Genomic DNA, 27,369 nt, shown 5'->3' with positions numbered 1-27,369 from the left:
CTAGAAAGGTGTGTGACGGTAAGATCCATAATTAACTGCTAGATGGGAATCTACTGACTTCCTCCAGATGGAAGAGAAACTGGCCTTTATGGCACATTCTACTGACCTCTACCGCTAATGCTACGTGTTATGCTTCATTCTCTGATCATACTTGAGTCACGCATTGAGATAATCAGGAGACCGTGGTACGAGTGAGTGACAAAAACAAAAGGTGAGTCAAACGTCACAATTTGATTTCTCACTGGTAGCAACAAAAATACTTTCAACAAAATACTAATGCCACGTTAAATATATTGCAACAAGATGTGCTCACCCTTCACAGTTCTCTTGCAGGCTGACGACGGCTTCAGATAGAGGCTACATTCACATGCCAACACAATAACAGAATACGGCTGTCAGTCCTGTATGAAAAATGATAGAAAATAGCATTGTAATAGTCACAGAATGAAACCGGCTGCTAAGTGTTTGGGATGAAATACTTTTTGAACTTGGTGTTCTAATGGCAGACAGTTTAGAATGTTCTCTTGTATTCCGTCATCATAGTTACAGGCACACGAATGTAGGCTGCACGGAATTTCCAGACATTCACAAATGTCTTCACATTCCTGCCTTTTTCATGTTCATTCATCATATTTTGGCTAATTTGACTATGCTAATATTATTAAAGGGATAGTTGACCCTGAAATGAAAATAGTCATCTTTTACGCTCCCTGCTGTTACTCTAACGCCCTATGTCCACCTATCTTTTTTGGACCTTAAAGGGAGAAATGAACACACTCCTCCATAGAACGGCAACATTTCTCCCTTTGAGGTCTGAAAAACATAGGTGGACATAGGGAGTTAGAGTAACAGCAGGGAGTGTAAAAGATGACTATTTTCATTTCAGCGTGAACTATCCCTTTAAGCGAACCACTTCCATATCCACATAATGCATTATGCCACATTTAAGTCCATTCCACTGAATTCTTCACATTTACAATGCAAAAAAGGCCTGCCAGGAGAATTTCACATTCTAATTAGATTGACATTCACTTGCTCATCATCAGGGTTGATGAGCTTTATTTGAGCTTATTACAAGTGGACGTTGAACTGCACCATCCTCATATATTGCACTGTACTTAGATCCTGCTTTTGCCTCTAATCATTGCTGTAAATACAGACTTGTATACAAGATCAATTTGAACAAAAAAGAATCAGAATCGGCCTGAATACAAAACAAAATAGTTGCAGACAAGGATGATGGCTTCTAGATAAAATATTGGGATGTCACCAAACACACCTCGGAACATCGAAAAGAAATACAAGGAAAAGTATGGAATATGTAACACGGTACGATGCACAATAAAATCACAACTCTCAGATTATCGTTTCACTCTCTAATCGTTTGCGTCCTGTAAGAGGTCCTACTAAACTTAACGTGGATTATAACCAATATCTGATTACACATGACATGTAGTGAAGGCATTGTGCAAGAGTTCAGAGCGATTACGGTAACATACACGAGGAACAGTATTACAGCCGTGGGAGTGTCTTTAACCTGGACTGGGGTTGAATTATTCCAGGCCCTGTCCCTGTTACCTATGGATTTACCTGAGGAGCGAGTCTATGATAATCTCTTCAACAGCGACAGACGTATGCCACGTTAGGATAAATATGAACTGGTTAAATATGAGCGTGTGCGGATATTACAAGCCGGGAAATCATTAAGCGTATTTTATGTTTGTAAACAGACTTACCTTAAAGATCCACTGTGGATGGAACTACGAGTATGAGTAATACTAGAGCAAAGCAATTGAAATATATACCGTATATATATATACGATTGCACCATAACATCTAAGCGTACGCAAATCTGATAAAGGACACTCGAACAGAGGCACAAATGGTTCCTTCTTTTCGTCATATTCTCTCATGCCCTTCCCTTGTGACGATGATAGATGTGATGAAGCTAAGCAGAGTACTTGAACTTTTAGAAAGGACTGAACGCACACAGTCCTGGTACGTCTGACATCACATATTGCTACTAAACTGTAACCATGTGCTTAAATGTTATTTTCCAGGATGTGACTTATTTTAAGAGTTCCAGGGAGGGTTGTCTACATTTCAAAACTTTTGAAGGTAAAGTCCTCCATAACATATTGCATCTGAATCTTCAACCATTTGCATCTGTGACTTATGCTGCATTCCATTCAAAGTCAGACTACTTGATATCTCCGACTTCTAAGCCTACAATTGTTCCATTGCCTTAAGTTTGGAAGAAGGCGTATAAGAAAATATAATGGCAATGCTACTGTTTGCTGTACAGATCTTGATTGTCAACAGAGAAGTCTTCTAGCAACCAAATTGGAAGATAAATGATGCTAGGCAGTGCTAGCATTTGTTCGGCATGTGTGTGATTATCATCAAACTGGATCACTGCAGATGTTTGCATGTTTATTCATCGTTTAATGTAGGAACTTCAACCTATTTATGTATTTTATTTGCTTAAAAGCGAATGTTTATCATTAAAGCCAGGCTTGGACTACAGGAGTTTCAGGTCGATTTATGCATGATTTCTCCCTCCCGACATTCAGAGAAAGAAAATCGCATCCGGAGTATTAGTCGGTTCCGATGTTTGGCCCAAATTATCATCAGGACATGTTTGATATTTTAGATTTTAAATCAGGATAACGACTAGGATTACGTCAGTACTTCCACAATAGCACAAAGAGAAGTCTGTTCGGAGGTGGAAGTGACGGGACTTTTAAAATGGCGACGCGAAACAAGCAGCTGGATAATGGAGATGGAGGAATGACTGGTCGAAATGTGGCAAGAATATGACTGCCTTTATAATGTCTCTACATATAATGTCTACAAGTTCCCGTGACAATGTGTCCATTTTATTTACATCCGCTTCCCTGTGAGATCACGTGAGGTGCTAAATCTGGCATGATAATATTAAAAATATCTTGTAGTGTGTGATGTGTAAGGTTCAAAGTTTCCAGAAGCGCTCCAGGATTTTTGGAAACATTAAACATTTTCCTGGAAATTTACCAAAAATGTTTAGCCCCTTTGAAACCCTAGTGATGTGCCACGGATTTCGAATCCTGTAGTGTGTGATGTGTACGGTTGCAAAGTTTCCAGAAAATCCTGGGAAGTTTCTGGAAACTTTTCAACCGTACATATCACACACTACAGGATTTGAAATCCGTGGCACATCACAAATTTACCAGATATTTTCAGCCCCTTTGCAACCCTAGTGATGTGCCACTGGTTTCAAATATTGTAGTGTGTGCAGGTTTGAGACTGGAAAGAAGAAACTGTGAAGATTCTCCTTGTGTGTGATGCAACCAGATTTCACAATCGGTTAAGATGTATAGACTCCTGTTGTCCAAGCCCAGCGTAACTGCGTGCATCTCACTGGATGCCACTCTCTTGCCAAAAGTTGTGGATTTCAAGTTAAAGCAGCTTCAAGTAGCTATCTATTGCAATTTTCCAAGAAGAAATCTGGAAAGTCCAACTTTCCATTGTAAATGGAATGCAGCATTACTGTAGGACGCTTTAATGATGAACAGTGTGTGTCTTTTAAGACAAATTTCCATGTCAACACTGTTTGCTGCCATCTCAACTTCCAAAAATAAAATAGTTTGTCCATGGCAACCTTTGAAGAGCTTGCACGTACATGCGATTTCTCTCTAACGCTATGCAAAATGAAAGTCTTGAACATCTAAGCCAAGAGTGCAGTTTGTCTGTCCAGAGGTGTTCATCTGTTGGAGTCCATGTGCCCATATCCATGAAGAGGAGAACGTTCATTGCAGTCAGAAATACAGTCCTATTGCTGAAGGACAGCGAGTCAACACTCTCCCGGCAGTTTGATTGAAGCTAAAGTTTGTCCAGGTGATTTATGAATCTTGTAAATTGAAGGTGAGGTAACTGATGCCTTTCTGGTCCAAAGTTCACATTGTGTCATTTTCAGAACCAAATTTTACCCCATAACAAACTGAACGGCAATGCAGCAGTGCCACACAGTAAAGAAAGCCAAAGGACAAGTAGTGTACAGCAAACCCAGACTGACAGAATACCACGTAAAGGAACCAAAATAGCTACAAAAAAGAAGATATAAATTTGTGCTTCTTTAGTTTCACATTGTCATAGTCCTAGAAGTTTATATTGGAGTATGTTCGTCTTTTCTGTAGCTCAACACGTTCCAATACATCATGTACACGTGCATGTACAGGCCCGTTCAGGTCATCCGTAACTTCGTGACCACACGTTTCCTTCATCATTCCTGCTCACATTATTCCTTGCAATCTTAACGTCTTAAGGAAATTGCATCTCCATGCACTTGAGTCTGTGGAAAAATGAGTTCATTTGGGGAAAGGACGTCCTTGTCAGTCTTTCAGCCATCTGTTCATCCCGTAAGCCCTCCGTCATCTTTGGTTACAGTTGACACTTTGGTGTGTCAGATACATACACAAGGGAAAAGGGTGGTTTAGGTGGATGTCAAGACATATGGACAGAAATGGATTAACATAGGTTATGCTTATATAAAACATAAAAGGTGCCACATATCAGGTAAAAAGCTCAACAAGTGACCACAAAGATGATATCAAAGAAAAAGTAGACATGAATCGTAAGTGGTGATGTGAAACAAGGACAAAGGCCAGGAGAAACAGGAAACATTGAAGGAAATGAGGAAGGCAGGAAGGGTAGTCACATGTCAGGGCAGTTCTTATTGCTGCCGCGGGGGGCGTTCTACGCTGGCGGTGTGCACTCAGGGGTATCTGTATCATCTGAGGAGGAAAGTCAGGCAGATGGGGCCAAGCAGCTGGATGATCACAGGGAGAAGGTGAAGACTCGGCTGCGTCCCAGACAGAACTGCTGTAAACACAAAGAGAAAACACTATTACACTCTTGCAACAACTATTTCCGTATTGAGACAAAAAAAAAAAAAAGATTTTAAGAGCAGCAACCTTTTTATTTTGGATGTCATTTATGCCCCTTTGCCAAAATGGGGGGTGCCGAGAAAGGGGTTAAACCCCACATTTTCAACATGAGCATCATGGCTCCAGAAGAATACCGTATTGCTGAAAAGTTGCTCTTCAATAGATCAGGAGACTCAGCTCTCAGATGAGTTTCATTGAAGTTTCTATATTGCATTTAACACGCACATTTCTATCAGTCCTTTCATTCCTTGGGAATTGAACCCTTGACCTTGCCATGGAGCTACAGGAATGCTTTGAATAAATATGAAGCATCCATATGAAAACTTGTTTGGAAAGCATTCCGAAGACACATCTTCACGAGTTCTGAAAGTCACATTTGTTGGCTTGTTACAGGGAAAACTTTACACCGTTAAAACCCTTTACAAAAACAGATCACCCCTTTGGAACCAGTTACTTTTTTTGTAAGTATTATATGGGGGAAGTGCTATTACTGAACCAACACTGTAAAAAAAGAAAGAAGCAAAGCCGTGGCATTCCAAAGGGGTACTTTTCTAAAAGTGTCATAGTAGTAGGTAATAGTACTCATATGCACCCTTTAAAGATAAGGTAACATTTTCTGTTGAGGGTACTGCCAAAGTGACAAGCTGTTGTAAAGGTACAAGCTTGTTTGTTTTTTTTTTTGTTTTTTTTTTAAACCTTTTTTTTTTTTTTACCAAGCTGCACATCACAAGAAGTGACTCTTTTAAAGCCTAAAGCATTGCAAGTCTAATTCAAAGCAACTGAAATGGGGAATTGCACCTTGATACCCAACGCATTAAAAAGCTCTTGGAAAGAAAAAACATCTCTTAACCTTAATCACACGATAGCTGCGGGGTCAGACTCCTTTCATAATGGAAGCATGCTGGTTTCTTTCTCCTGTCGAGCTTTTGGCACAAAGAAGCGAGGGACACTGAAATAATGGATCGGACGGATGGGGTTACAGCGGCTGGCATCATCGCCTGACTGAACCGGAGGCCGTAAGCGGTAATATCTATGAGCTACGGAAGACGGATGACCTGCGTGAGGACAATTACAAGTCATTATGTCTCAGAGGTAATGTTGAGTAATATCTTTTCGGCACAGCTCACAGGAAATGGCCTCAGAAGATGATGAGGGATGGACGAAACATGCTTGTGTTATTTAAAAAAGCAACGACGAGATCACAACACATGCCAGTTTAATTATGCATGCAATCTTCCAACAAAATGGGTTTAATAAATAAAGAGCAGGTATTGTTTAAAAAAATCAATATGAATTTATATCAAGGATTTTTCTGGCTAGCAGGAAATCAATATATTCATAATAAAGCTTTTTATTCTTCCTTTTCAATAAAGAACGAGATTGTGTGAGCCTTGACATCTCTCTCAAGGACCTTTGAAGGAGGCGGGTAATTTTGAGAGTGGGTTGTGTGTGTGTGAAGACGGGCTGCATAACCACCTGTGCATCTATTTCTAAATAATAAACCTATTACTATAACATAAGTTAATAAAGTGTATAAAACTGATCTATCAATAGTCAGTGCCAGCGTAACAAGTTTTAATGTTTGTGTGTGTGTTTTGTAGGGCCTTCAGAGTTCTGATTCAACAGGTCACCTTCCGCTTCAATTCGCACATACTTTCTCTCTCTCATTGCTCAGCCTTTCCACCCTACAGCCAAATCCCAGACATGGTGTGATTTATGGGGACGCAGTAACACATGGGACGCCAGAGCCAATCATCATTCATCTCTAAAGAAGGAACAGCTCACGGTTGAGCTCCCATGGGCAGCACCCCGAGCAGAACAAGCCAGAGGAGAGCAGAAGAGACGACGTTCATTCCTGAGATGCAGTACGTTTTCATGTCCCCATCATGTCTTAAAGGGATTGTTCACCCAAAAATGAAAATTTGCTGTTCATTTACTCCCTCAGGCCATGCTGTGGGTGTTTTGTTTTCTCGAGTAGAACAGTAAAAAAGATTTTGAAGATTGGTTCATATAAGGCTACTGTCATGTTGAGAGTTAAAAAAATCAAAAAAACAAGCCACATAAAAAATACCTGTGGCTCCTAAAGAACCATTGACGTCTTATGAAGCAAAACGATCGATATGTGCAAGAAACTGAACACTATTACTTGTAATCCGCAGTCTTACACCGTGTCCTAACTACACGCAACGTGATAAGATTCCAGCAAAAAGCAACTTGTCTGTCCACACCAGACGCGACGCGACTACGAGATGCAACAAATCAATCAAAAACCACAGCCAATCAGAACAGCGTGTGGGCGGAGCACTAGCAGCACCAGAGATTAATCTTGACAGCACTCGCAAGGAAATGGAAAAATACATAATCAAATTTACAAATATTACACAATTTAAACTACTAAAAATACATACTGAGTTACTAAAAAAAACGTTGTCATAGAATATACTTGTTTGTTCACAGTTCAATTTCAAGACCTGAGGTGAATTATCCTTTGCTGCTTTTAGTATGACAAAGCTGGGAGCGCTAAATGATATTCAAAGTAACATTACATAAAGCACATAAACACTACCTGAGATTAACATTGCATGTTTTGTGTTGTTGTTCCAGCCGTGACGTCGCACAAAAATAAAAACCGTTTCTAAAATAGATTCATCGCGTGTAGTTAGGACACAGTGTTAAGCAGGAGCTTCCTGTCTTTCTTTTAACTTTTAAATTGACAGTAGCCATAAAGCGATAATTTTGGCAATGTTGTGATTAACTCATATAAATGCAATACTTAGATCAAACTAATGCGATTAAGCTCATCGTAGTAACAATATTCACAATAAACTATGTGGCATACGCTGATTTTATTCGCAATACCTTAAACCAGGGGTGTCCAACCCTGCTCCTGGAGGGCTACCGTCCCGCAGATTTCAGTTCCAACCCTGCTCCAACACACCTGTCCGTAATTATCAAGCAGCCCTGAACACCATGATTAGCTGGTTGGTTCAGGTGTGAGCTAAAATCCACAGGGTGGTAGCCCTCCAGGACCAGGGTTGGACACCTGGTTTAAACGAGTTGCGCATGTGCCTGGTTTTACATGGATGCTGTGTGTTGTTCGCAGAACTTCATGAATGAACTCTGAGATATTATTCTGAAGTTTTCTCCAAATTGCTAAACCCTGGCAACTGAACTCGCTGCACAGTCTCTGCTTCGTATCTTTATCCAGACAGAAGGCAAGCCCGATATTGCAATGTTCATCACAGTGCCAAATAGTATCCAGTACATCCATAAATATATATTTTGAATTTGATGTGAGTAGATAAGTAGCCTAGTTGTAGAGAACAATAGCAATGGCTGGTAACATGCATACTGTTTGCAGTGTAGTATAACAATTCATATTAGTGAATCAGAAACATTTAAATATGCTGTAGTTTTGTTTGTCATAAACATATTATAGCAGTTAAGATCTTTGATGATTAGAAATAATTGCATTATCGTTGCACATGTAAACTTGTTTGGCTATCACAAGACCAAGCTCAATTTAAAATTGACCATTGGTCTGGGGAGTCTGTTCTGTACTGCACAAGAGGCGGGATAAACAAGCATGCTTTGAATGACTATGCAATTGGATAGTCGTTCAACCAATCAGACCACAAGAGGCGGGATCAACAGTCAACGACTTATTACTTCTCTATCTGTCATTGTGTTAAACCCACCAATAGTGTGCCTGGTGGATAAGACAGTCTGTGATTGGTTCCCACAAAAGTGTAACAGCAGCAGTAGAAATTAATGTAAAGTTTTCCCGAGTAGCCGGATGAAATCAAATCGCACCATCTTCTTTACATTTCTATTGAACAAGAAAAGACCTATATTATTGGATCGCATGAGGGTGAGTAAATTAACAGCTAATATTCATTTTTGTGTGAACTATCCCTTTAAGATGAAAATCATATCTAGGAAAACCACATCATACAAGTAGTGACATTGTTTTGGAGGGAAACCAAGTATTAGTATCACTAATGCTGCATCCGAAATCACACACTTCTCTAGTATATAGTAGGGGAAAATATAAAGTAGTGTGTCTACATTTCTAGTATAGTAGGCAAAAAGTACCCTGATGACCCAATTCTTTCAGGGAGATTCTGAAGTGGGCATTCGATGGACACTCTACTATCCCATGAGGCCACAGGAGAGGATTTCAGTGAAGCAACACAAATTACGCTGGAAGGTCACATGATGATATCATTGCGAATGTAGTACACTCGAATACTACACACATTCATACTATACATATTTTTTTTAGTGGTCACAAAGTAATTAATTTAAAATGAGTACCTACACGAGAGATTGTGATTTTGGACACAGCCTAAGCACAGTGCAGCAGTGATGACATATTTTTGTAGGCTGTCCTGAAAGTTAGCATCACCCTGGTTCCCTCTACAAAAACACAATAGGATTTTTAAATTGGCTTTTAGACTATTGCAGAAAGTAAGCTCTGTGATCAACAAAAGTTAGTTTTTTTTTTTTTAAACACATTTTGTGTATGAACCCCACTTTTTGGAGCCTAAATACAGATGGCAGAAGTCAAATGCTAAACGCACATTTTCAATGTCACCAGTAGGGAGGTATTATTATTATTTTAAAACAAATTTTCACTAAAAGTTTGAGTTATGAGGCTCTGAAAGCATCTATTGAGTAGATGAGTTTTTCCATTAATGTCCCCGACGATCTCTGTAGTGCGATTTAGACACCTGTTAGCAACCACATTTTTAAAAGCTTTAAAATCCCCTGTTAATTATGTACAGTAAATAATCGATCCGGTTGAAAGGATCTCAAACAGAGCAGACCTCTGAATGTCTGTTATACCCACAGAGTTCCAAATGTACTGCAGAAGAGGAAAGACCCGGCAAAACATCAAAGAAGAGATGAGTTTCATTGATGAATGCACATATCCTCTATAGCAATGCCTCATGGGTCAGAGACCGAGCCTACTAGCTAACAGTACACACACACACACGTACACACAACTTTCCCCCGAACAAACAACAGCTATCAGCAATCCGTGTGGTTGAGAGCTGTGAGGGAGCTTTCACAATGATTGATCTTAATCATTAATTTGGCTCTTTTGTTCTGCCCTGCGGTGCGCCGCACGCAGCTCGCGTTACACTTTCCTGTGTGTAAGCACAGCTCAGCACCTGTGGGCGGCATGAACAGGTTTTACTGTGTGGGCCGCACTTGCTCTGTGTGTGTGTGTGTGATATAACATCAGTGATAGTGCCGACCCAGGTACAGAGGAGAGAGCAGAGCTGTACGCTTCCAGAAACCAAGATATAAGCTTACATTAAACCTGAAATAATATATGGTGCTTTTTTTACTTTTCACTTTTAACATGACAGGTTCCTGAGGTGTTTAACAATTTAAAATTGGAAAATATCAGGCTGGAGTTATAGGAACTTGTGGAGTGGTATATGAAAATGTCTGTACATGTTACTGTCAGGTTAAACTAATGCCTAGCGGGTAGTGCACATGCTTTGGCGGGTCCCACAGTGGTGCCTGCATGCAGGCGAATCGGGTCATTTTCCAATTTGTGGGATAATTATTATTTTGTTAAGTTTTTTTTGGCGCCGTTGGAAAGAAAGAACAAACCAGCTTGCATTAAAACCAAACTGCCAGTTGGTAGTGTTGAAAGTGGACTTAATGCTCACTTGCATGCCTTTCAGAGTTGAGATAATGTTACGTCACCTAAATACATTCATAATTACAATCTTTACAATGCATTTCGAGTTTTCAAATGTCTCAGTCCCATTTCAAGTAAAACCACCACAAAAATAAAGCTAATAAAAAAGGAAAATGTACAGTGTTTATTATGTGGTATGATTTGAGACGTGGTTTTGAAATGTGAGACCATCTGGCAAATGATACAGCTGGACTGGAAAGAACCTAATTAGATAAAACCCTTCTGAATCATAGGCGCCGATACTGTGGGTGCTCCGGGGCTCGAGCACCCACGGAAAATATCGAGCACCCACGTGTGCCAGACTGCCAGTCAGGGACGGATTGGCAATCTGTGCGTTCTGGAAAAGTCCAGAACGGCCGTCCAACCGAGGGCCATCGGCCAAAAAACCCCAAAAAGTATAATAACTGTCGCGATACTCAATGATAATAAAATAATGAGCTCGATCATTTTTCCGGCCGCGATAATTTCCATTTGCATGCTTGTTTGTTTTCGATGTTTCTCTCGCTGACGGAGCGCGCGCCTCGTCCGTTTGGGGAGATGTTAAAACTCGACGCGCCGTGATGAGACGTCAGGCTCGGCCAGATTCGTCTGGATCTCGTGCTTCTTCGGTTGCGGAGCCGCAGGCAAAGTTAAAAGATTTGACGGGCACACCGCCAAGCGAAACGGGGTCTCGCGCACTCCAGGTTTTTGCAGCGCGCACCCTCGCGCTCGTGCGGACGCGTATAACAGGACGCGAGTATAACAGGACGCGAGTATAACAAGGCAAACCTACACTGATGTTGGCAGTTTGATAAATGCAAGTTAATTCTTCAGTTCAATGTTTGTGTGCTAAAAAGGGCAATAAGTTCCTGTAGAGATACATATTCTCTTTTTTTGACAAATAAAGGCATGTCATCAATGTCTTCTCTCTAGCTGTATCAAAATCTCACCTAGCTTTCCTCAGAGATGGTCAAGTTTTGTGCATGATTACATGATATATTTGTCTGTATTTGTGAGAATTGGCGCTGTCCTGATTTGTAAGAGATGCTACTTTACGGCTTTATTATCAATTAAATAGGTGTGTGTGTTCGTGTCGGCCGCTGTCCATTGCCTAAGGTTCTGAAATGCAAAAAATGTTTGACCAATTTTTTTAGGTCTTTCTTTAAAGGCCGTGTGCGCCAATGAGCACCCACGGAGGAAAACATAAATCGGCGCCTATGTTCTGAATGTATATAAATATTATCGAAGATAATTTAGTGAACTGTCATTTCTTAACAACTGGCATCACCAAACAGAAGTAAAAAAATAATAATTTCACCCAACACACACACACACACACACACACACACACACACACATTTCACTGACAGTTAAACTTAAGTGTGTAGCTTTTAATTTCTTAAACAACCGTGTAGGAAGACACATCATGGCTATATTCCAGGATGACAAAATTCATCAGGCTCAAACTGGGAAAGAATATTTGGGAGGGAGCATGAGGTGGAGTGGAAAAGAGGAGACTTCACAGAGTGCTGGACTACTGCATTGTCAATAACCCAACCAAAAATGTATGTCCTCTTGGTGGAAAAAAATGTTGTGGTGTGTTTTCCATCAAGAGGTGCATAAATGTTTGCTCAAGATCTTGTATTGTCACTGCAAGAGTCCATCACTCTGTAAAGTCTCCTCCAGCACATCCCAAAGACTTTCAGTGAATTTAAGGTCTGGACTCAGAGGTGCCGATTCATGTGTGAAAGTGATTCTTCATGATCCTCCCAACCATTCTTTCACAGTTTGAGTCTGATGAATCTTGACATTGACTGAAATATGGCCATGATGTGTCGTCCTACATCGTTGTTTAAGAAACGAAAAGCTACACACTCCATCAATTAGAGTTAGGAGAACTGTTGCCAAACATAATAATCAATGTAATGATGCAATCATCCAAACACACTTGAGAATTTACCAATCCAATTATTTTTGGGCTAAAGTTTTCCCACTTAGACGTCATGGAGGGGTCTGAAATTGTCATTGTATGTGCAAGTCCACTGTAAGAGACAATCTAAATTTTAAAAATCCAGAAATCACAATATATGATTTTTTTTTTTACTATTTCTTTGTATGATACAGCTGAAAAATAAGTATTTGAACACCTGTCTATGAGCTAGAATTCTGACCCTTAAAGACCTGTTAGTCTGCCTTTAAAATGTCCACCTCCACTCCATTTATTATCGTACATTAGATGCACCTGTTTGAGGTCGTTACAGGTCGCTGCATAAAGACACCTGTCCACCCCATACAATCAGTAAGAATCCAACTACTAACATGGCCAAGACCAAAGACACTAGAGACAAAATTGTACACCTCCACAAGGCTGGAAAAGGCTGCGGGGAAATTGCCATGCAGCTTGGTGAAAAAAGGTCCACTGTTGGAGCAATCATAAGAAAATGGAAGAAGCTACACATGACTGTCAATCTCCCTGGGACTGGGGCTCCATGCAAGATCTCACCTCGTGGGGTCTCAATGATCCTAAGAAAGGTGAGGTGAAAGCCCAGAACTATATGGGAGGAGCTGGTCAATGACCTGAAAAGAGCTGGGACCACCGTTTCCAAGGTTACTGTTGGTAATACACTAAGACGTCATGGTTTGAAATCATGCATGGCACGGAAGGTTCCCCTGCTTAAACCAGTACATGTCCAGGCCCGTCTTAAGCATAGACTGTAAAAAAATATGAACGTTGTGTCCGTGACGTCACCCATAGGATTCCGATAAGCCTTTCTGAAGCTTAAAGTAGGGGCGAGCTGGCAGTTGCCATCTTGTCAGCAAGTCATCGCGTGTCACTCCCGGATAACAGAAAATGGGCAAAAAGGCGGGATGTGCGCGGAGCTGAGGTGACGCGATGACTATAGATGGCAGATAAATGGCTATCCACTTGTAACCACGTCCTTAATTATGCAGAATTTTAAGGGGGGGGGGGGGGGGGGTAATGCTGTTTCATGCATACTGAGCTTTTTACACTGTTAAAGACTTGGATTCCCATCCTAAACATAGACAAAGTTTCAAAAACTAATGTTGGACGTTTGATGGAGTATTTCTGTTTTAACAATACTCCTTCCGGTTTTTCACAAGTTTCAGAGAGTTTTTTTCGAGTATGGATCCGCTTGACGTTGATAGAGCGGAAGGTCCTTGTATGGGCCGTACGGCTCTTCTCCCGGTAGGCTGCGCGCGCGTGCGTGACTAGAGCGAGAGAGGAAATGCACGCACATAAACACTCTCTCAGGTGCAGATCCACTCGTCCGTGAACACTTCTGTCGCGCCGCGCTCCACTTTATTCCTGTGGGTGACGTCAAGCGACTTCAACGCTTCAGCACAGCATTCCGGGAAGGCAGCGCTGCATTTGAACCGATTTGAACGCAGAAATGACGGGAAGCGGCACAAAATCACGCTTCAGTCGCGTCACGAAGTGGATCTCCACGGTCACTGCTGTCTCAGAACTTCACCTAAATCAACAGTTACCAAAGAAGTGTGTTTTTGATGGAGTGGTGACGATAAAGGTTCGCGGTCGTGCTTTAGAAGCAGGCGGTGAGTAAAACTGCTTCAAATGTCTATGCTGTTGGCTATCGTCGCGTAAGTAAACATCAGTAAACAACACGATCGTGTATAACGTAAGTTAACTTATCAATGGAGCATGCGATCTATGGTGTGTGTTTAAATACATTTGTTTAGCTGACCAATATAGGTGTCAGTTTGTTTATTGTAAAACCACCCAAACATAAACCTAGCGTTCTCACAAAGCGCGCTTCGTCATTCAAATGCGCTAACGGTTACTCCATTGCTGTTCTGTGTATAACGTTACACTAGTCTGTTTTGCTACAACCGTTTTGCTTGCTACTGCTAAGGTTTAGTCGCATACAATAGTTCATAAACCGAATCATGTCCTCATAAACTGCGCGTAAAGACACACAAATGTTGACAGGCCAAATACAGTCCATACCACAGAGACGGACATCCTGCTGCTGCTGTTTCTCCTGTTCAATTTATTTCAGCCTCCGGATCTGATTCTGGATCATATCTGTATTAGTTGAATCTGATTTAGGGTAGCGTTTTCTTCTCCACGCTTGAGGACGTCACCGCTTTGTGCGCATTCGTCATTCTTTAGCCCCGCCCACACGATACGCCTCCAGCCGCTCGTTTTTTTTCGGAAAGACTCGGTACAGCCTATATTTCTTTTACAAATATAATAAAACTAAAGACTTTTCGGAGATATGAAGGATGCAATTCTACTCTATAGGTACTCAAGACTGACATGAGATTGACCCCCCCAAGGCTTTATATAACGTAAACGAATGAGTTATTAAAAAAATGCACCCCCTCACAGTTGTCATGAAGATCAAAATTAGCCTTATAGGCCAAAACCACAATTTGTACCAGGCTGTAAACATGTTTTTTTCTGCTGTAAAGTTAAGCATTTTAACATGGGGCTCAATGAGATTCTGCTCCCTTCTGGAGCCAGTTGAGGAATTACAGTTTACATTACTTCCGTATTGGCTTCAAGAGAAATCACGGGAGGTTGCCGCTTGGTCTTAAGTTTGCCAATGACCATTTGGATGATCCAGAGGAGTCATGGGAGAAAGTCATGTGGTCAGATGAGACCAAAATAGAACTTTTTAGTCATAATTCCACTAAACGTGTTTGGAGGAAGAAGAATGATGAGTATCATCACAAGAACACCATCCTTACTGTGAAGCATAGGGGTGGTAGCATCATGCTTTGGGGGTGTTTTTCTGCATATGGGACAGGGCAACTGCACTGTATTAAGGAGAGGATGACTGGGGTCATGTATTGCGAGATTTTGGGGAACAACCTCCTTCCCTCATTTAGATCATTGAAGATGGGTCGAGGCTGGGTCTTCCAACATGACAAAGACCCGAAGCACACAGCCAGGATAACCAAGGAGTGGCTCTGTAAGAACCTCCATATCAAGGTTCTGATGTGGCCTAGCCAGTCTCCAGACCTAAACCCAATAGAGAATCTTTGGAGGGAACTCAAACTCCGTTTCTCTCACTGACAGGCCAGATACCTGACGGCTCTAGAGAGGATCTGTGTGGAGGAGTGGGCCAAAATCCCTCCTGCAGTGTGTGCAAACCTGGTGAAAAACTACAGGAATTACAGAAACCTCTGTAATTGCAAACAAAGGCAACTGTACCAATATAATTTCTCAGGTGTTCAAATACTTATTTGCAGCTGTATCATACAAATAAATAGTTACAAAATCATATATTGTGATTTCTGTTTTTTATTTTATTTTAGATTATGTCTCTCACAATGCACTCTCAGAAATAAAAGGTACATTGCTGTCACTGGGGTGGTACCCAAGGTACAAAAGTGAAAAGGTACATATAAAGGTACACACCCCTAAATGGTATATATTAGTACCCTAAAAGGTACATAACTAATACTTTAAGAGTGCGTATTAGTACCTTAAAGGTACATATTGTTACCTTTTCGGTTTTGTACCGCCCCAGTGACAGCAATGCACCATTTTTTCGGACAGTGTGGCCATGCACCTACGCTCCATGATTTCTAAGTGGGAGAACTTGCAATAATAATACTTATTTTTTTCTCACTCTATACACACACACACACAGATTTAAGAAAAAGTATGTGAACTGCTTGCAAAATCTGTGAAAATGTGAATGACTTAACTTTTTTAACTTAAGAGAGATTATACAAAATGGATTATTTTTTTACTTAGTGTTTTACATACCACAAGCCCATAAAATAGCTGAAATTATTTAAAAATGACCGTTTCAAAAGACCCCCGGCTCTTAATGCACAGTTTTTTCTTCTGGAGCATCAGTGACTGCTTGAACCTTTTTCAGTAGTTGTATTTGAGTCCCTCAGTTGTCCTCTGTGTAAAAAGATGGTTATCAAAATCATCCAGTCACTACTGGAAAGGGTTCAAATACACCAAAGATGCTGGAAAACTGAAAAATGTGCAGTTTAACTGATTAGGAAGATCAAGAGCCTCAAGAACAACCGTCACACACACACACACACACACACACACACACACACACACACACACACACACACACACACACACACACACACACACACACACAGCTGTGGATCATCCAGGTACTGAGAATCAATTGTTCATAAACTTTTGAACGTGGTCATTTTAATAATATATAGTACATTTATGTCTTTGGGCTATACGTAAAAAAAAACTAAAAAATTCAGGACAGCCCTAAAAAAATAATAACATGCATTTTGGATGATCTCTTATTTAGTTAAAATTATTCACATTTTCTGCAAGCGGTTCACACACAAACATGTATGTATGTATGTACAGTCTTGTTCAAAATAATAGCAGTACAATGTGACTAACCAGAATAATCAAGGTTTTTCGTATATTTTTGTATTGCTACGTGGCAAACAAGTTACCAGTAGGTTCAGTAGATTCTCAGAAAACAAATGAGACCCAGCATTCATGATATGCACGCTCTTAAGGCTGTGCAATTGGGCAATTAGTTGAAAGGGGTGTGTTCAAAAAAATAGCAGTGTGGCATTCAATCACTGAGGTCATCAATTTAGTGAAGAAACAGGTGTGAATCAGGTGGCCCCTATTTAAGGATGAAGCCAACACTTGTTGAACATGCATTTGAAAGCTGAGGAAAATGGGTCGTTCAAGACATTGTTCAGAAGAACAGCGTACTTTGATTAAAAAGTTGATTAGAGAGGGGAAAACCTATAAAGAGGTGCAAAAAATGATAGGCTGTTCAGCTAAAATGATCTCCAATGCCTTAAAATGGAGAGCAAAACCAGAGAGACGTGGAAGAAAACGGAAGACAACCATCAAAATGGATAGAAGAATAACCAGAATGGCAAAGGCTCAGCCAATGATCACCTCCAGGATGATCAAAGACAGTCTGGAGTTACCTGTAAGTACTGTGACAGTTAGAAGACGTCTGTGTGAAGCTAATCTATTTTCAAGAATCCCCCGCAAAGTCCCTCTGTTAAAAAAAAGGCATGTGCAGAAGAGGTTACAATTTGCCAAAGAACACATCAACTGGCCTAAAGAGAAATGGAGGAACATTTTGTGGACTGATGAGAGTAAAATTGTTCTTTTTGGGTCCAAGGGCCACAGGCAGTTTGTGAGACGACCCCCAAACTCTGAATTCAAGCCACAGTACACAGTGAAGACAGTGAAGCATGGAGGTGCAAGCATCATGATATGGGCATGTTTCTCCTACTATGGTGTTGGGCCTATTTATCGCATACCAGGGATCATGGATCAGTTTGCATATGTTAAAATACTTGAAGAGGTCATGTTGCCCTATGCTGAAGAGGACATGCCCTTGAAACGGTTGTTTCAACAAGACAATGACCCAAAACACACTAGTAAACGGGCAAAGTCTTGGTTCCAAACCAACAAAATTAATGTTATGGAGTGGCCAGCCCAATCTCCAGACCTTAATCCAATTGAGAACTTGTGGGGTGATATCAAAAATGCTGTTTCTGAAGCAAAACCAAGAAATGTGAATGAATTGTGGAATGTTGTTAAAGAATCATGGAGTGGAATAACAGCTGAGAGGTGCCACAAGTTGGTTGACTCCATGCCACACAGATGTCAAGCAGTTTTAAAAAACTGTGGTCATACAACTAAATATTAGTTTAGTGATTCACAGGATTGCTAAATCCCAGAAGAAAAAAAAATGTTTGTACAAAATAGTTTTGAGTTTGTACAGTCAAAGGTAGACACTGCTATTTTTTTGAACACACCCCTTTCAACTAATTGCCCAATTGCACAGCCTTAAGAGCGTGCATATCATGAATGCTGGGTCTTTTGTTTTCTGACAATCTACTGAACCTACTGGTAACTTGTTTGCCACGTAGCAATAAAAAATATACTAAAAACCTTGATTATTCTGGTTAGTCACATTGTACTGCTATTATTTTGAACAAGACTGTATATGTGTGTGTGTGTGTGTGTGTGTGTGTGTGTGTGTGCGTGTGTATGTATGTGTGTATATGTATTTAGCATTATGGTTGTGAGAACTTCAGGGTGAAATAGGAGAATAGACTAGATGAAATAAAACATATTTTGTCTAGTCTATTCTCCTTTCTCTTGAATTTGGTATGAAATATGACCAGAATATAATCTTCACGGAATTCCCTGAGTATAAATAAAGGTTCTGTCATTTTAAATATTCAGAGCAAGAAGGTCAAGGCTTCAATCTATCAAAAATAACTATGCCCTAAAAAGGTGCTGATGATTCAGGTCTCTGATTCAGGAAATTATTCAGTATGAGACTGTGACATGGAGCGCTGTGTTTTAAGGACAGAGTTACTGTAAAAATCTTCAAAGTTATAATACTATATATAGCTTTTTCATGAATTGCTCTGGACACACTTTAGTATAGGGTCCAATTCTCACTTTTAACTAACTATTAACTATGACCTTTGCCTCACTAAACTCAAAATTATTGTTTATTAATAGTTAGTGTGGTAGTTGTAAGTTTAGGTACTGGGTAGGGTTAAGAGATGTGGAATATGTTCATGCAGAATAAGGCATTAATATGTGCTTTATAAGTACGGAAAAAAAATCTATATCCTAGTAATATGCATGCTAATAAGCTTCTAGTTCATAGTGAGAATTGGACCTTAAAATAAAGTGTTACCATTGCTCTTGTTATGATCAGAATAATTTTTTGATAATTGTGTATCTTACAGTGTCTGAGGAGGATTGTTTTGGAACTGTCTCAAGCCAAGAGAGCAGCCGTGAATATCTTCTCTCTGGAAAGAAGGCCAAATGAAATGAACAGTCTCTAACAATCTCTTTAGTCTTTTATTCCATTCATCATCTATAATCTAGTCATGGTCATATTCAAATATTCTTTAGCTTATATTCAATGTTACTTTACATTTATATAGATATTTTACATATACATTGGTTTTGTCATGCTAAATGTCTCTGTAGTTGTAATAGGCATACTGCTGTAAAGGTTAATGTTGAAGTTTCATTATTTGTTTCTGGGAGAGCTTCTCTCTGCTGGAGTGTGTGTATTATCTTCAAGGTCAGCTGGTAAGGAGCCGCTGCCATGGACCCAGAATATTATAAAGGGGGTGTTTTGGAACATCTCGCACAATACTTGGGCTGGCTGTAAGATTTATTCTCTAGCAGTACTTGTAATTATGGAAGTTTGTTTAGGAATATTCATTTTAACTTTTATTCACAACTTCTTTCATTAATATGAAAAAGTGGCAGCACTGCAGTCTACAGTATATCTATCTAGAACAGAAGAAAAGTTTCCTTCCATCTTCATGACAGACAGACTGTACAATGTCAATGAAACCTGGAACAGACAGAAGGGATTTTATGATTGAATCTCAAATAAATCTCAAATGAATTAACGCATGTACTTTTAGAAACAAAATGTTGCAATGTAACTATTTAAATGCTGATTAAACACATTTCCCACTCTAATTCTCATCCAGATATTTTTTATGTGAACTGCAATACAACGCAACAATAATGTGCTCAAAATTTGGAGTCAATAAGAATTTTTTTTTTCCAGAAAGAATAATATATTTTATTTAGAAAGGTCATATTAAAATGTTTTTAAAAATGTCAGTGAAGACGTTAGCCTCTTACACTTATGCACTAAACTACTGTTACAAAATCTTGTGAACAGGACCTTTTCAAAAAATACGGGTAAATCTGTTCAGGCAATTACCAGTTTGAGAAGTTGAAACATTACCAGTAAATTACAGCTGTGATGCTGTGTGTGAACAAAGAATGAAGACACTTTCAAGTCTTTAGAGAAAACGATGTCATATTATGAATAATCGTCGGACAGACTGTAACTCAAGTTAAGGATTCCATGGGGAAAAGTGAAGGAAGAGGGGCACAGAGCCTATTTTCAGATGTATCTATCTACTGGAACTATACCTCATCAGACAGGATTCTTCAGGAACATTTACTGGGGCACAGCAAAACTTCACCGTGCCCCGGGATTTCTGGATGAAAGGAGCTTTTGTTAAAAAAGGTTTTGTATTTATTTTTTTTTTTTAATTTTCAATTAAATAAAATAAAATACAAATTAAGCAGCACAACTCTTTTTTTTAACATTGATAATGGTAAATGTTTTTAAGCATCAAATCAGAATGATTTCTGAAGGATCATGTGACACTGAAGATCAGAGTAATGATGCTGAAAATACAGCTTCAAAGGAATGAATTTCATTTTAAAATAAAATCTAATAAAAAAGTACTATTTTAAATTAGAATACTATTTTACTATTTTCGATCAAAGAAGTCTTGGTGAGCATGAGACTTTCGTTTTGTTTTTTAAACACTTTAGTTTAGGGTTGAATTCTCACTATGAACGAGTTGCTTATTAGCATGGATATTGGGACATGGCTGTTTATTAGTACTTATAAAGCACATATTAATGCCTTATTCTGCATGACCATATACTACATCCCTTAATCCTACCCAGTACCTAAACTTAACAACTACTGCACTAACTATTAATAAGCAATAATAATGAGTTTAGTGAGGCAAAAGTGATAGTTAACAGTGAAAATGTGACCCTATAATCTATTCTAAAGTGTAACCAACAACCATAACAGACCCAAGACTTCTGAAAAAGTAATATGTTCATTCAATTATTCTAATGATTAATTATTATAAGTATGTCCAATTGTTCATTATACGTGATGAATGCATAAATAGCATAAATTGTAAGGTATATTCTTCTTCATTACAGTAATGAGACTGATATTTGATCAATTCTTTGTGTGAGTATTGAGGGGGTGGTGTTCTGGACAGCTGCCCTCTCTCTCTCAGAGGCTGGCGCTGGGCCTTTTCCTGTCTGTGTGCATGCATTCATACCCATCATGTGCCAAGATCAGCATTCAGGAGGAGACCCGAGGCCTGCCACACCATCAGAGCGCTGCACGAGGTGAGAAGAAGCCAAGGCTGTCAGACCTGAGCCCCTGCAGCCCATACAGCTGCCTCGACCAGTGCGCACTCCCAGCACAAACACTGCTCTGGTGTGGCATCTCTCCTGCACGCTTACACACTGACATTTCATTTCTGAAACATTCCTGTTGTAATCGAGTTACAGGAATCATTCAGATTTTTTAATTTACTCACCCTCATGCCATTTTGAAACGATTGATATTCTGTATGTATTATTAAACTCAAAGAAGAACAAAACAAAAAAGTTAACTTGCGCTCCATATTCAAAGTCATACAATTGCACATTATATACAAATATTGAGAAACAGACTTATTTTCACCTCCAGTGAACTCTAAACCCTATAAAGCTTACTGTATCAATATTTGATACGCAAATAAGGCCTCTAATGGAGCGTTCACACTTGCATGTTTGCTTGGATTAAAACAAACCCTGGCGCGATTGCTCTGTGAATGCTGCAAACTGAACCCGAACAGGCGAAAAAAGGGCAGCTGAAAAGATGGGTCTCGATTCGAATCCAAATGAACTCTGGTGCAGTTCGAATGATATATGAAAGCAACACGGACCAAAGACATGTAATCCAACAAAAAACAGGAAGATGCGACCCTAAAAAGGACAGAATGCTCATACATTTAGTTCTCGTCATAATCGTGATGTGTCCCATCCCAGTTCGGGACTGGCGTCAGAACGCGTCTCCTCGCAGCAGATCTTGGTTTGTGTGTGTGACGATGGATTCCTGCCACTGTTTTGACTGCTTTACACATTTTATAAGCTCTTCACGAGTTCTCAGCTGGTCATACACATCATAAGTAGCTATGCTCATACAACCAGTGCATTTATCCCAGCACACAGCATTGTTTAAAAGATGTTCAATAAGATCCATCTTAAAATAGGCAATACGTCATAAAAGCTGACCAATTATGTGGTGAACATAACCCTATGCCTTTATGATTTGGTATCCTTTGGTCCAGTGATAAAATGCCAATCTGAACGCTATAAGTGAACCAGGACAAAACGTTTTTTTTTTAGTCCAGACCAAGCGAAACCAAGTATGAACACAATCTAAATGCTCAACACGATCAAAACTTTCCTGAAAAACCTGTTGTATACAGTCTTCTACACGCCTTGTCATCTGACTGATAGTTGAACAAGTAAAAGGCCTTTTAGTATAGTTCTCAAAATGTCACTTTCAGGTTGTGATACACGTGTGCATGGGTTTGCTGCAAATTATTTAATGATTTTTATAAAGTATACATAATAAAATCATAGTAATATTAATTAAAGGGGGGGGTGAAACACTCAGTTTCAGTCAGTGTCATGTCAATCTTGAGTACCTATAGAGTAGCATTGCATCCTGCATATCTCCGAAAAGTCTTTATTTTTTTAATAATTATATAAGAAAGATGCGCTGTTCCGAGTCTTTCCGACAAAAGCCGAGAGGGTGGGGGCGTGTCGTGTGAGCGGAGCTAAATAATGACGTGTGCGCGCCGCTGTTATTGTGTTGAGTCGAGTGCGTCGTAAAGCTGTGTCATCCCTAACAGCGGGAAAAAAACTTTATTCAAAATAAAAATATGGCTTTTAATCAGATACAGCCATACATCTATGATCCGGAATCAGACCCAGAGGCTGCAGTTGAACAGGAGCAGCAGCAAAAACGACTAGAGCAGGACGTCTCTATGTGGTACAAGTTATACACTAACTATATAATATGCTTAGCGGCTTGTGTTATTTACATATTTATACTTGAATTATATCGTCGTATTTTTGTCTTTGAAGGTGTACATGTGGGAAGTGCAGTTGTGCACGTGTGTTTGTGTGTTTACGCGTGGTTTGTGTAGACAGTAAGCGGACTAAAAAAAACACAGACATTTGAAGCAGTCTCACTTACCCTTCTAACGTTGGGACTGCTCCATCATTCAGCATTAGGCGATTGGGAAAATCCGGCGTCGAGCTGGGCCTTGTTTATGAAACAGTCGGCACCGAAATGCAGCGAACATATATAAACATTCGCGCAACTCAGTTGCTGATCCGGAAAAGCAAATTACATCCACTGCTGCCTTAACGCGGGGTTTTTGGGGAATCTGTGCAGGACTGTCTTGGTCTGGCAACCAAAAACGCCCTTTTTTGGTGACATTGTTATGTGCACATCACCTGTCCAGCATCCTACAAGCCAGCGCTTTGATGGGCGTAGCCTGTTACTTTCGCTCTCTCCCTCTCTCTCTCTCACGCTCTTCCGGTAGAATTGTCCGTAAGGCCCATACAAGGAAATTCCGCCCCCATTAACGTCAAAGGGGACGCATGATCTCAAAAAACTTGCCGAAACTTATGACTAACCGGAAGTAGTATTTTTGACAAAGAAATACTCCCATCAAACGTCCACCTTAACTTTTGAAACTTTGTCCATGTTTAGTATGGGATTCCAAGTCTTTAACAGTGTAAAAAGATCAGTATGCATGAAACAGCATTTCACCCCCCCTTTAAGATGAACACTTAAGCAACTAAGCTATACCCGATTATACCAGTCATCCTTTTTTTAATATGTTAAAGTGTGAGTATCAAATATGATACATCAGGCTTTAGAGGAACATTTATTATCTCGCAATCATTGTATTGCATTGCATTATATGTTTAACCTCAGCAATAAAAACTACAGAGCTTTGATCACAAAACTAAGCCGTTAAATATCATCTTAATATAGTGATATTCATATGCATTTTATATACATGTAGTCTGCTATACAATTATAAAGATCACACTGATTTACACTATCAGAATTTCATCTTTCTGGTCATATAAATATCAGCAACTGCACATTTTTGTTTGGGTCTCTGAATAATAATTTAGTATGAGCTCTATATTCTCACACTATACGAGCCATTAAAGTCTGATGTATCAAATATGATACTCAGAACAGTTTTGCCAACTTGACCAACCAAATCATTAAAAAGAGCTAGTTTGTTCACAAATCTTTTCTAATGAACATATACTAGGAAGAGCTAGGGTGGATGTCGAGATTTGTATGAAATGATTTGCTTCAGAAATGATGTTACTACTTACTGTATATGATTGCCATTCAGTGCCATTCACTGAAACTGCTTAGAAAAAAAAGTAACTAAAACCATATTTTAAAGCGTTGTAAGGATAGTTGCCAGCACTGTTTTATCACTGAAAGTACTTTCTCTACTATTTTTTTCCTTTGCTTTGACACTTTAAAACAAAAGATCTGACCATGGAGTGGTTTACGTGCATCTACATCAACAGATATAATGAAGTTCATTACTGAGGGCTCGAGGCTGAGAGGTGTTTTTGTGCTGTAGAAGTGTTGCCGATGGTACAGACCTGTTTTGTCCACGCTATCCTTTTGTTTGCATTTCCCCTTGGTAACAGAAACGTCATCAATAGCAATGTCACCCTCAAAGCCATTTCCACGGATACCTTCGAACACCACCTGACAAAGAGAAGCGAGAGTTAGACAGCAGTCTCGCCCACGGCACGTTTCACTAAAGACACACTCGTCCATTAAAACAGACATTTGTCAAGTAGCATTCCTTCTATTCTCATCAAACACACACATACAAAGACAAATAAATGAAATGAATAGATTTGTTTGGGACATCACAGACAGGGAAGGTTCGAATTTTGAATGACCTGAACTCCAACATGAAGGTCTTACTGGTTTGGAACGACACGAGGGTGAGTAATAATGACAATTACAATTTTTGGGTGAACTAGCCCTTTAAGGACCGTGAAAGGCCGTTTTTCTGTACAGTATCCTATATAAATGCTTGCGTGCTCGCCTTTCAGTCATGCAATGCGTCGGAATGACATGTTTCTTTGTTTCATAATATAAGATTAATATTGGGAAACTTGTAGATAAGCACGTACTCTATGGGCAGTGTCATTGATAGAGGATAAAGTGAAAGTTGTTTTACACTCCGTGATAAAGACCTATTACATACTTCATTTAAATATTTTGAACATTAATCCGATCAGTTATCCAGATGATGACACTTGATGTGATCAAATGTATACGCGCCGTGTCCTGATCGACTGATGAGCCGATCTGCTTGATCGGATCACGGTGACCGCATGTTAATGCCAAATGTAAATACTGCCAGAATAAGTTACCTCTACAGTAGATTTCTGACAACAAGCTAAATAAGGAAATGACATTAGACATAGAGTCTAAATTACATTAGACCTTGGTCTTGTATGCATTCAGACAATATTTATGACGCTTTCAAGGCTTTTTGGTGAGTCGCACACACTGTTTTTGTGCTGGTGTCATATGCTCTCTGCTTGTTCATTAATATTTATATAAGGTAATCCAAGATTAGTAAATCAATCCACTAGCCAGACCGATAAACAAATGCAGATCAGAAGTTAACTTCGGGCCAGGCGCGTAACCGCTTCAGTCCGATGAACCCGCCTATATCAACACAACAGAGGAGTTTCATTTCAACAATGAATTTTGGGACAAACATAAATAATAATTCCTGTTTTGAGTTACTTTACAGTAAGGTTTCATTAGCTAATGCATTAGTTAACATGAACTAACCATAAATAACACGTTTAACATTAGTTAATCTTTGTTAACTTTAGTTAATACCAATCCAGCTGCTCATGTTTGTTCATTTATAGGTGCAGTTTGTTATTAGTTCATGTTAACTAATGTAACCTAATGGACCTTATTGTAAAGTGTTACCATATTATTACTCCCTTATAGATAACTGTTTTGACATTTATCTAAACTACTGTCAAAGCAATTAACATGGCCATCTAAACAGACTTTAACTCAACCGTACAGCACTTAGTATTAATTGATAAATGTTTGAAATGTGTTTTTCTATAATGCTTCTCTCTAAAATATAAAAAGTAAACATTTTTTAGTTTATATAATCTAATGTTTCTAAACAAATTGATCATATGCTGTGTGTGTGTGTGTGTGTGTGTGTGTGTGTGTGTGTGTGTGTGTGTGTGTGTGTGTGTGTGTGTGTGTGTGTGTGTGTGTGTGTGTGTGTGTGTGTGTGTGTGTGTGTGTGTGTGTGTGTGTGTGTGTGTGTGTGCATGCGTAATTTTATGGATAATTCATTCTGAAAAATAAAATATATTATTAAGAGCTACACTTCATTGATACTACATGTGTAATTACAAATTACAATTCTGCAGCTCGACTCAACTCAAAATTAGGAACCGAACTGGAATTTTAAATGTAATTCTGAAGCATTTTTTCACTTCACAGCACATAAAAAACAACATACTGTATCGCAGTGGTATATAAAACGTTAACATGTAATTTAGGAAAGAATTGCATATTAGCCTATAAAATCATCATAATACGTTTCCTCCCACATTATTTGCTGGTGTTTATTTCCGCCTCATGTAACCTGTGTTTGACTGACAGCTTAATTACAGCCGCTCTGAAGCTCACTGCTGAGACCTAATCAGAGCCATGTCAGATCCACGCTTAGGCTGACTGAAGTTTACAGAATTACCCCCTCCACAGACAAACACACACACACACACGCACGCACAGCACCATCTCTAAACCCCAGCTGGTGGACTAACGCACAAGTAATTGAAATGTATAAATGAGCAAACATTGAACAGAGCAATTCAATACATTTAATCCACCCACGGCCCCTTAGAAACAAATCTAAAGCAATTTACAGATTCCGAAACTTTGCAGAATAGCTCTTTAGTTTTGCTTTAAGTTCTGCAGAACTTTTGTCTGCAAAACATCTGGAGACCCTTTACAGAAA

At 39.4% G+C, this 27,369-nt stretch overlaps 1 protein-coding gene and 1 long non-coding RNA gene across 7 annotated transcripts in view; one reads left to right on the top strand and one right to left on the bottom strand.

The window, feature by feature from the left end:
• The window catches only part of LOC137044851 (uncharacterized), a 50,212-nt gene extending 40,537 nt beyond the window's left edge, over nucleotides 1-9,675 (top strand). Inside the window, exons 3-4 of one of the 2 annotated variants that reach the window (XR_010898645.1) lie at nucleotides 6,617-6,790; nucleotides 9,043-9,675. This is a non-coding gene — a long non-coding RNA (uncharacterized lncRNA). Of the gene's footprint in view, nucleotides 1-6,600; nucleotides 6,791-9,042 lie in introns of both variants that reach the window. The other variant, XR_010898644.1, reaches the window with a different exon arrangement.
• LOC137044850 (MAM domain-containing glycosylphosphatidylinositol anchor protein 1) overlaps nucleotides 890-27,369 on the bottom strand; it is a 332,623-nt gene continuing 306,143 nt past the window's right edge. For 4 of the 5 annotated variants that reach the window (XM_067421199.1, XM_067421200.1, XM_067421202.1 and 1 more), the window contains 2 exons: nucleotides 24,947-25,055; nucleotides 891-4,860 (listed from right to left, as the gene is read on the bottom strand). In XM_067421199.1, the coding sequence (XP_067277300.1) occupies nucleotides 4,769-4,860; nucleotides 24,947-25,055 (201 nt within the window). In that variant the 3' untranslated portion in view covers nucleotides 891-4,768. Of the gene's footprint in view, nucleotides 4,861-24,946; nucleotides 25,056-27,369 lie in introns of all 5 variants that reach the window. The other variant, XM_067421203.1, reaches the window with a different exon arrangement.

Source organism: Pseudorasbora parva, chromosome 17 (assembly GCF_024679245.1).
Source record: "Pseudorasbora parva isolate DD20220531a chromosome 17, ASM2467924v1, whole genome shotgun sequence".
In the NCBI taxonomy this organism is placed as follows: Eukaryota; Metazoa; Chordata; class Actinopteri; order Cypriniformes; family Gobionidae; genus Pseudorasbora; species Pseudorasbora parva.
This window is presented reverse-complemented; position numbering and strand designations above follow the sequence as displayed.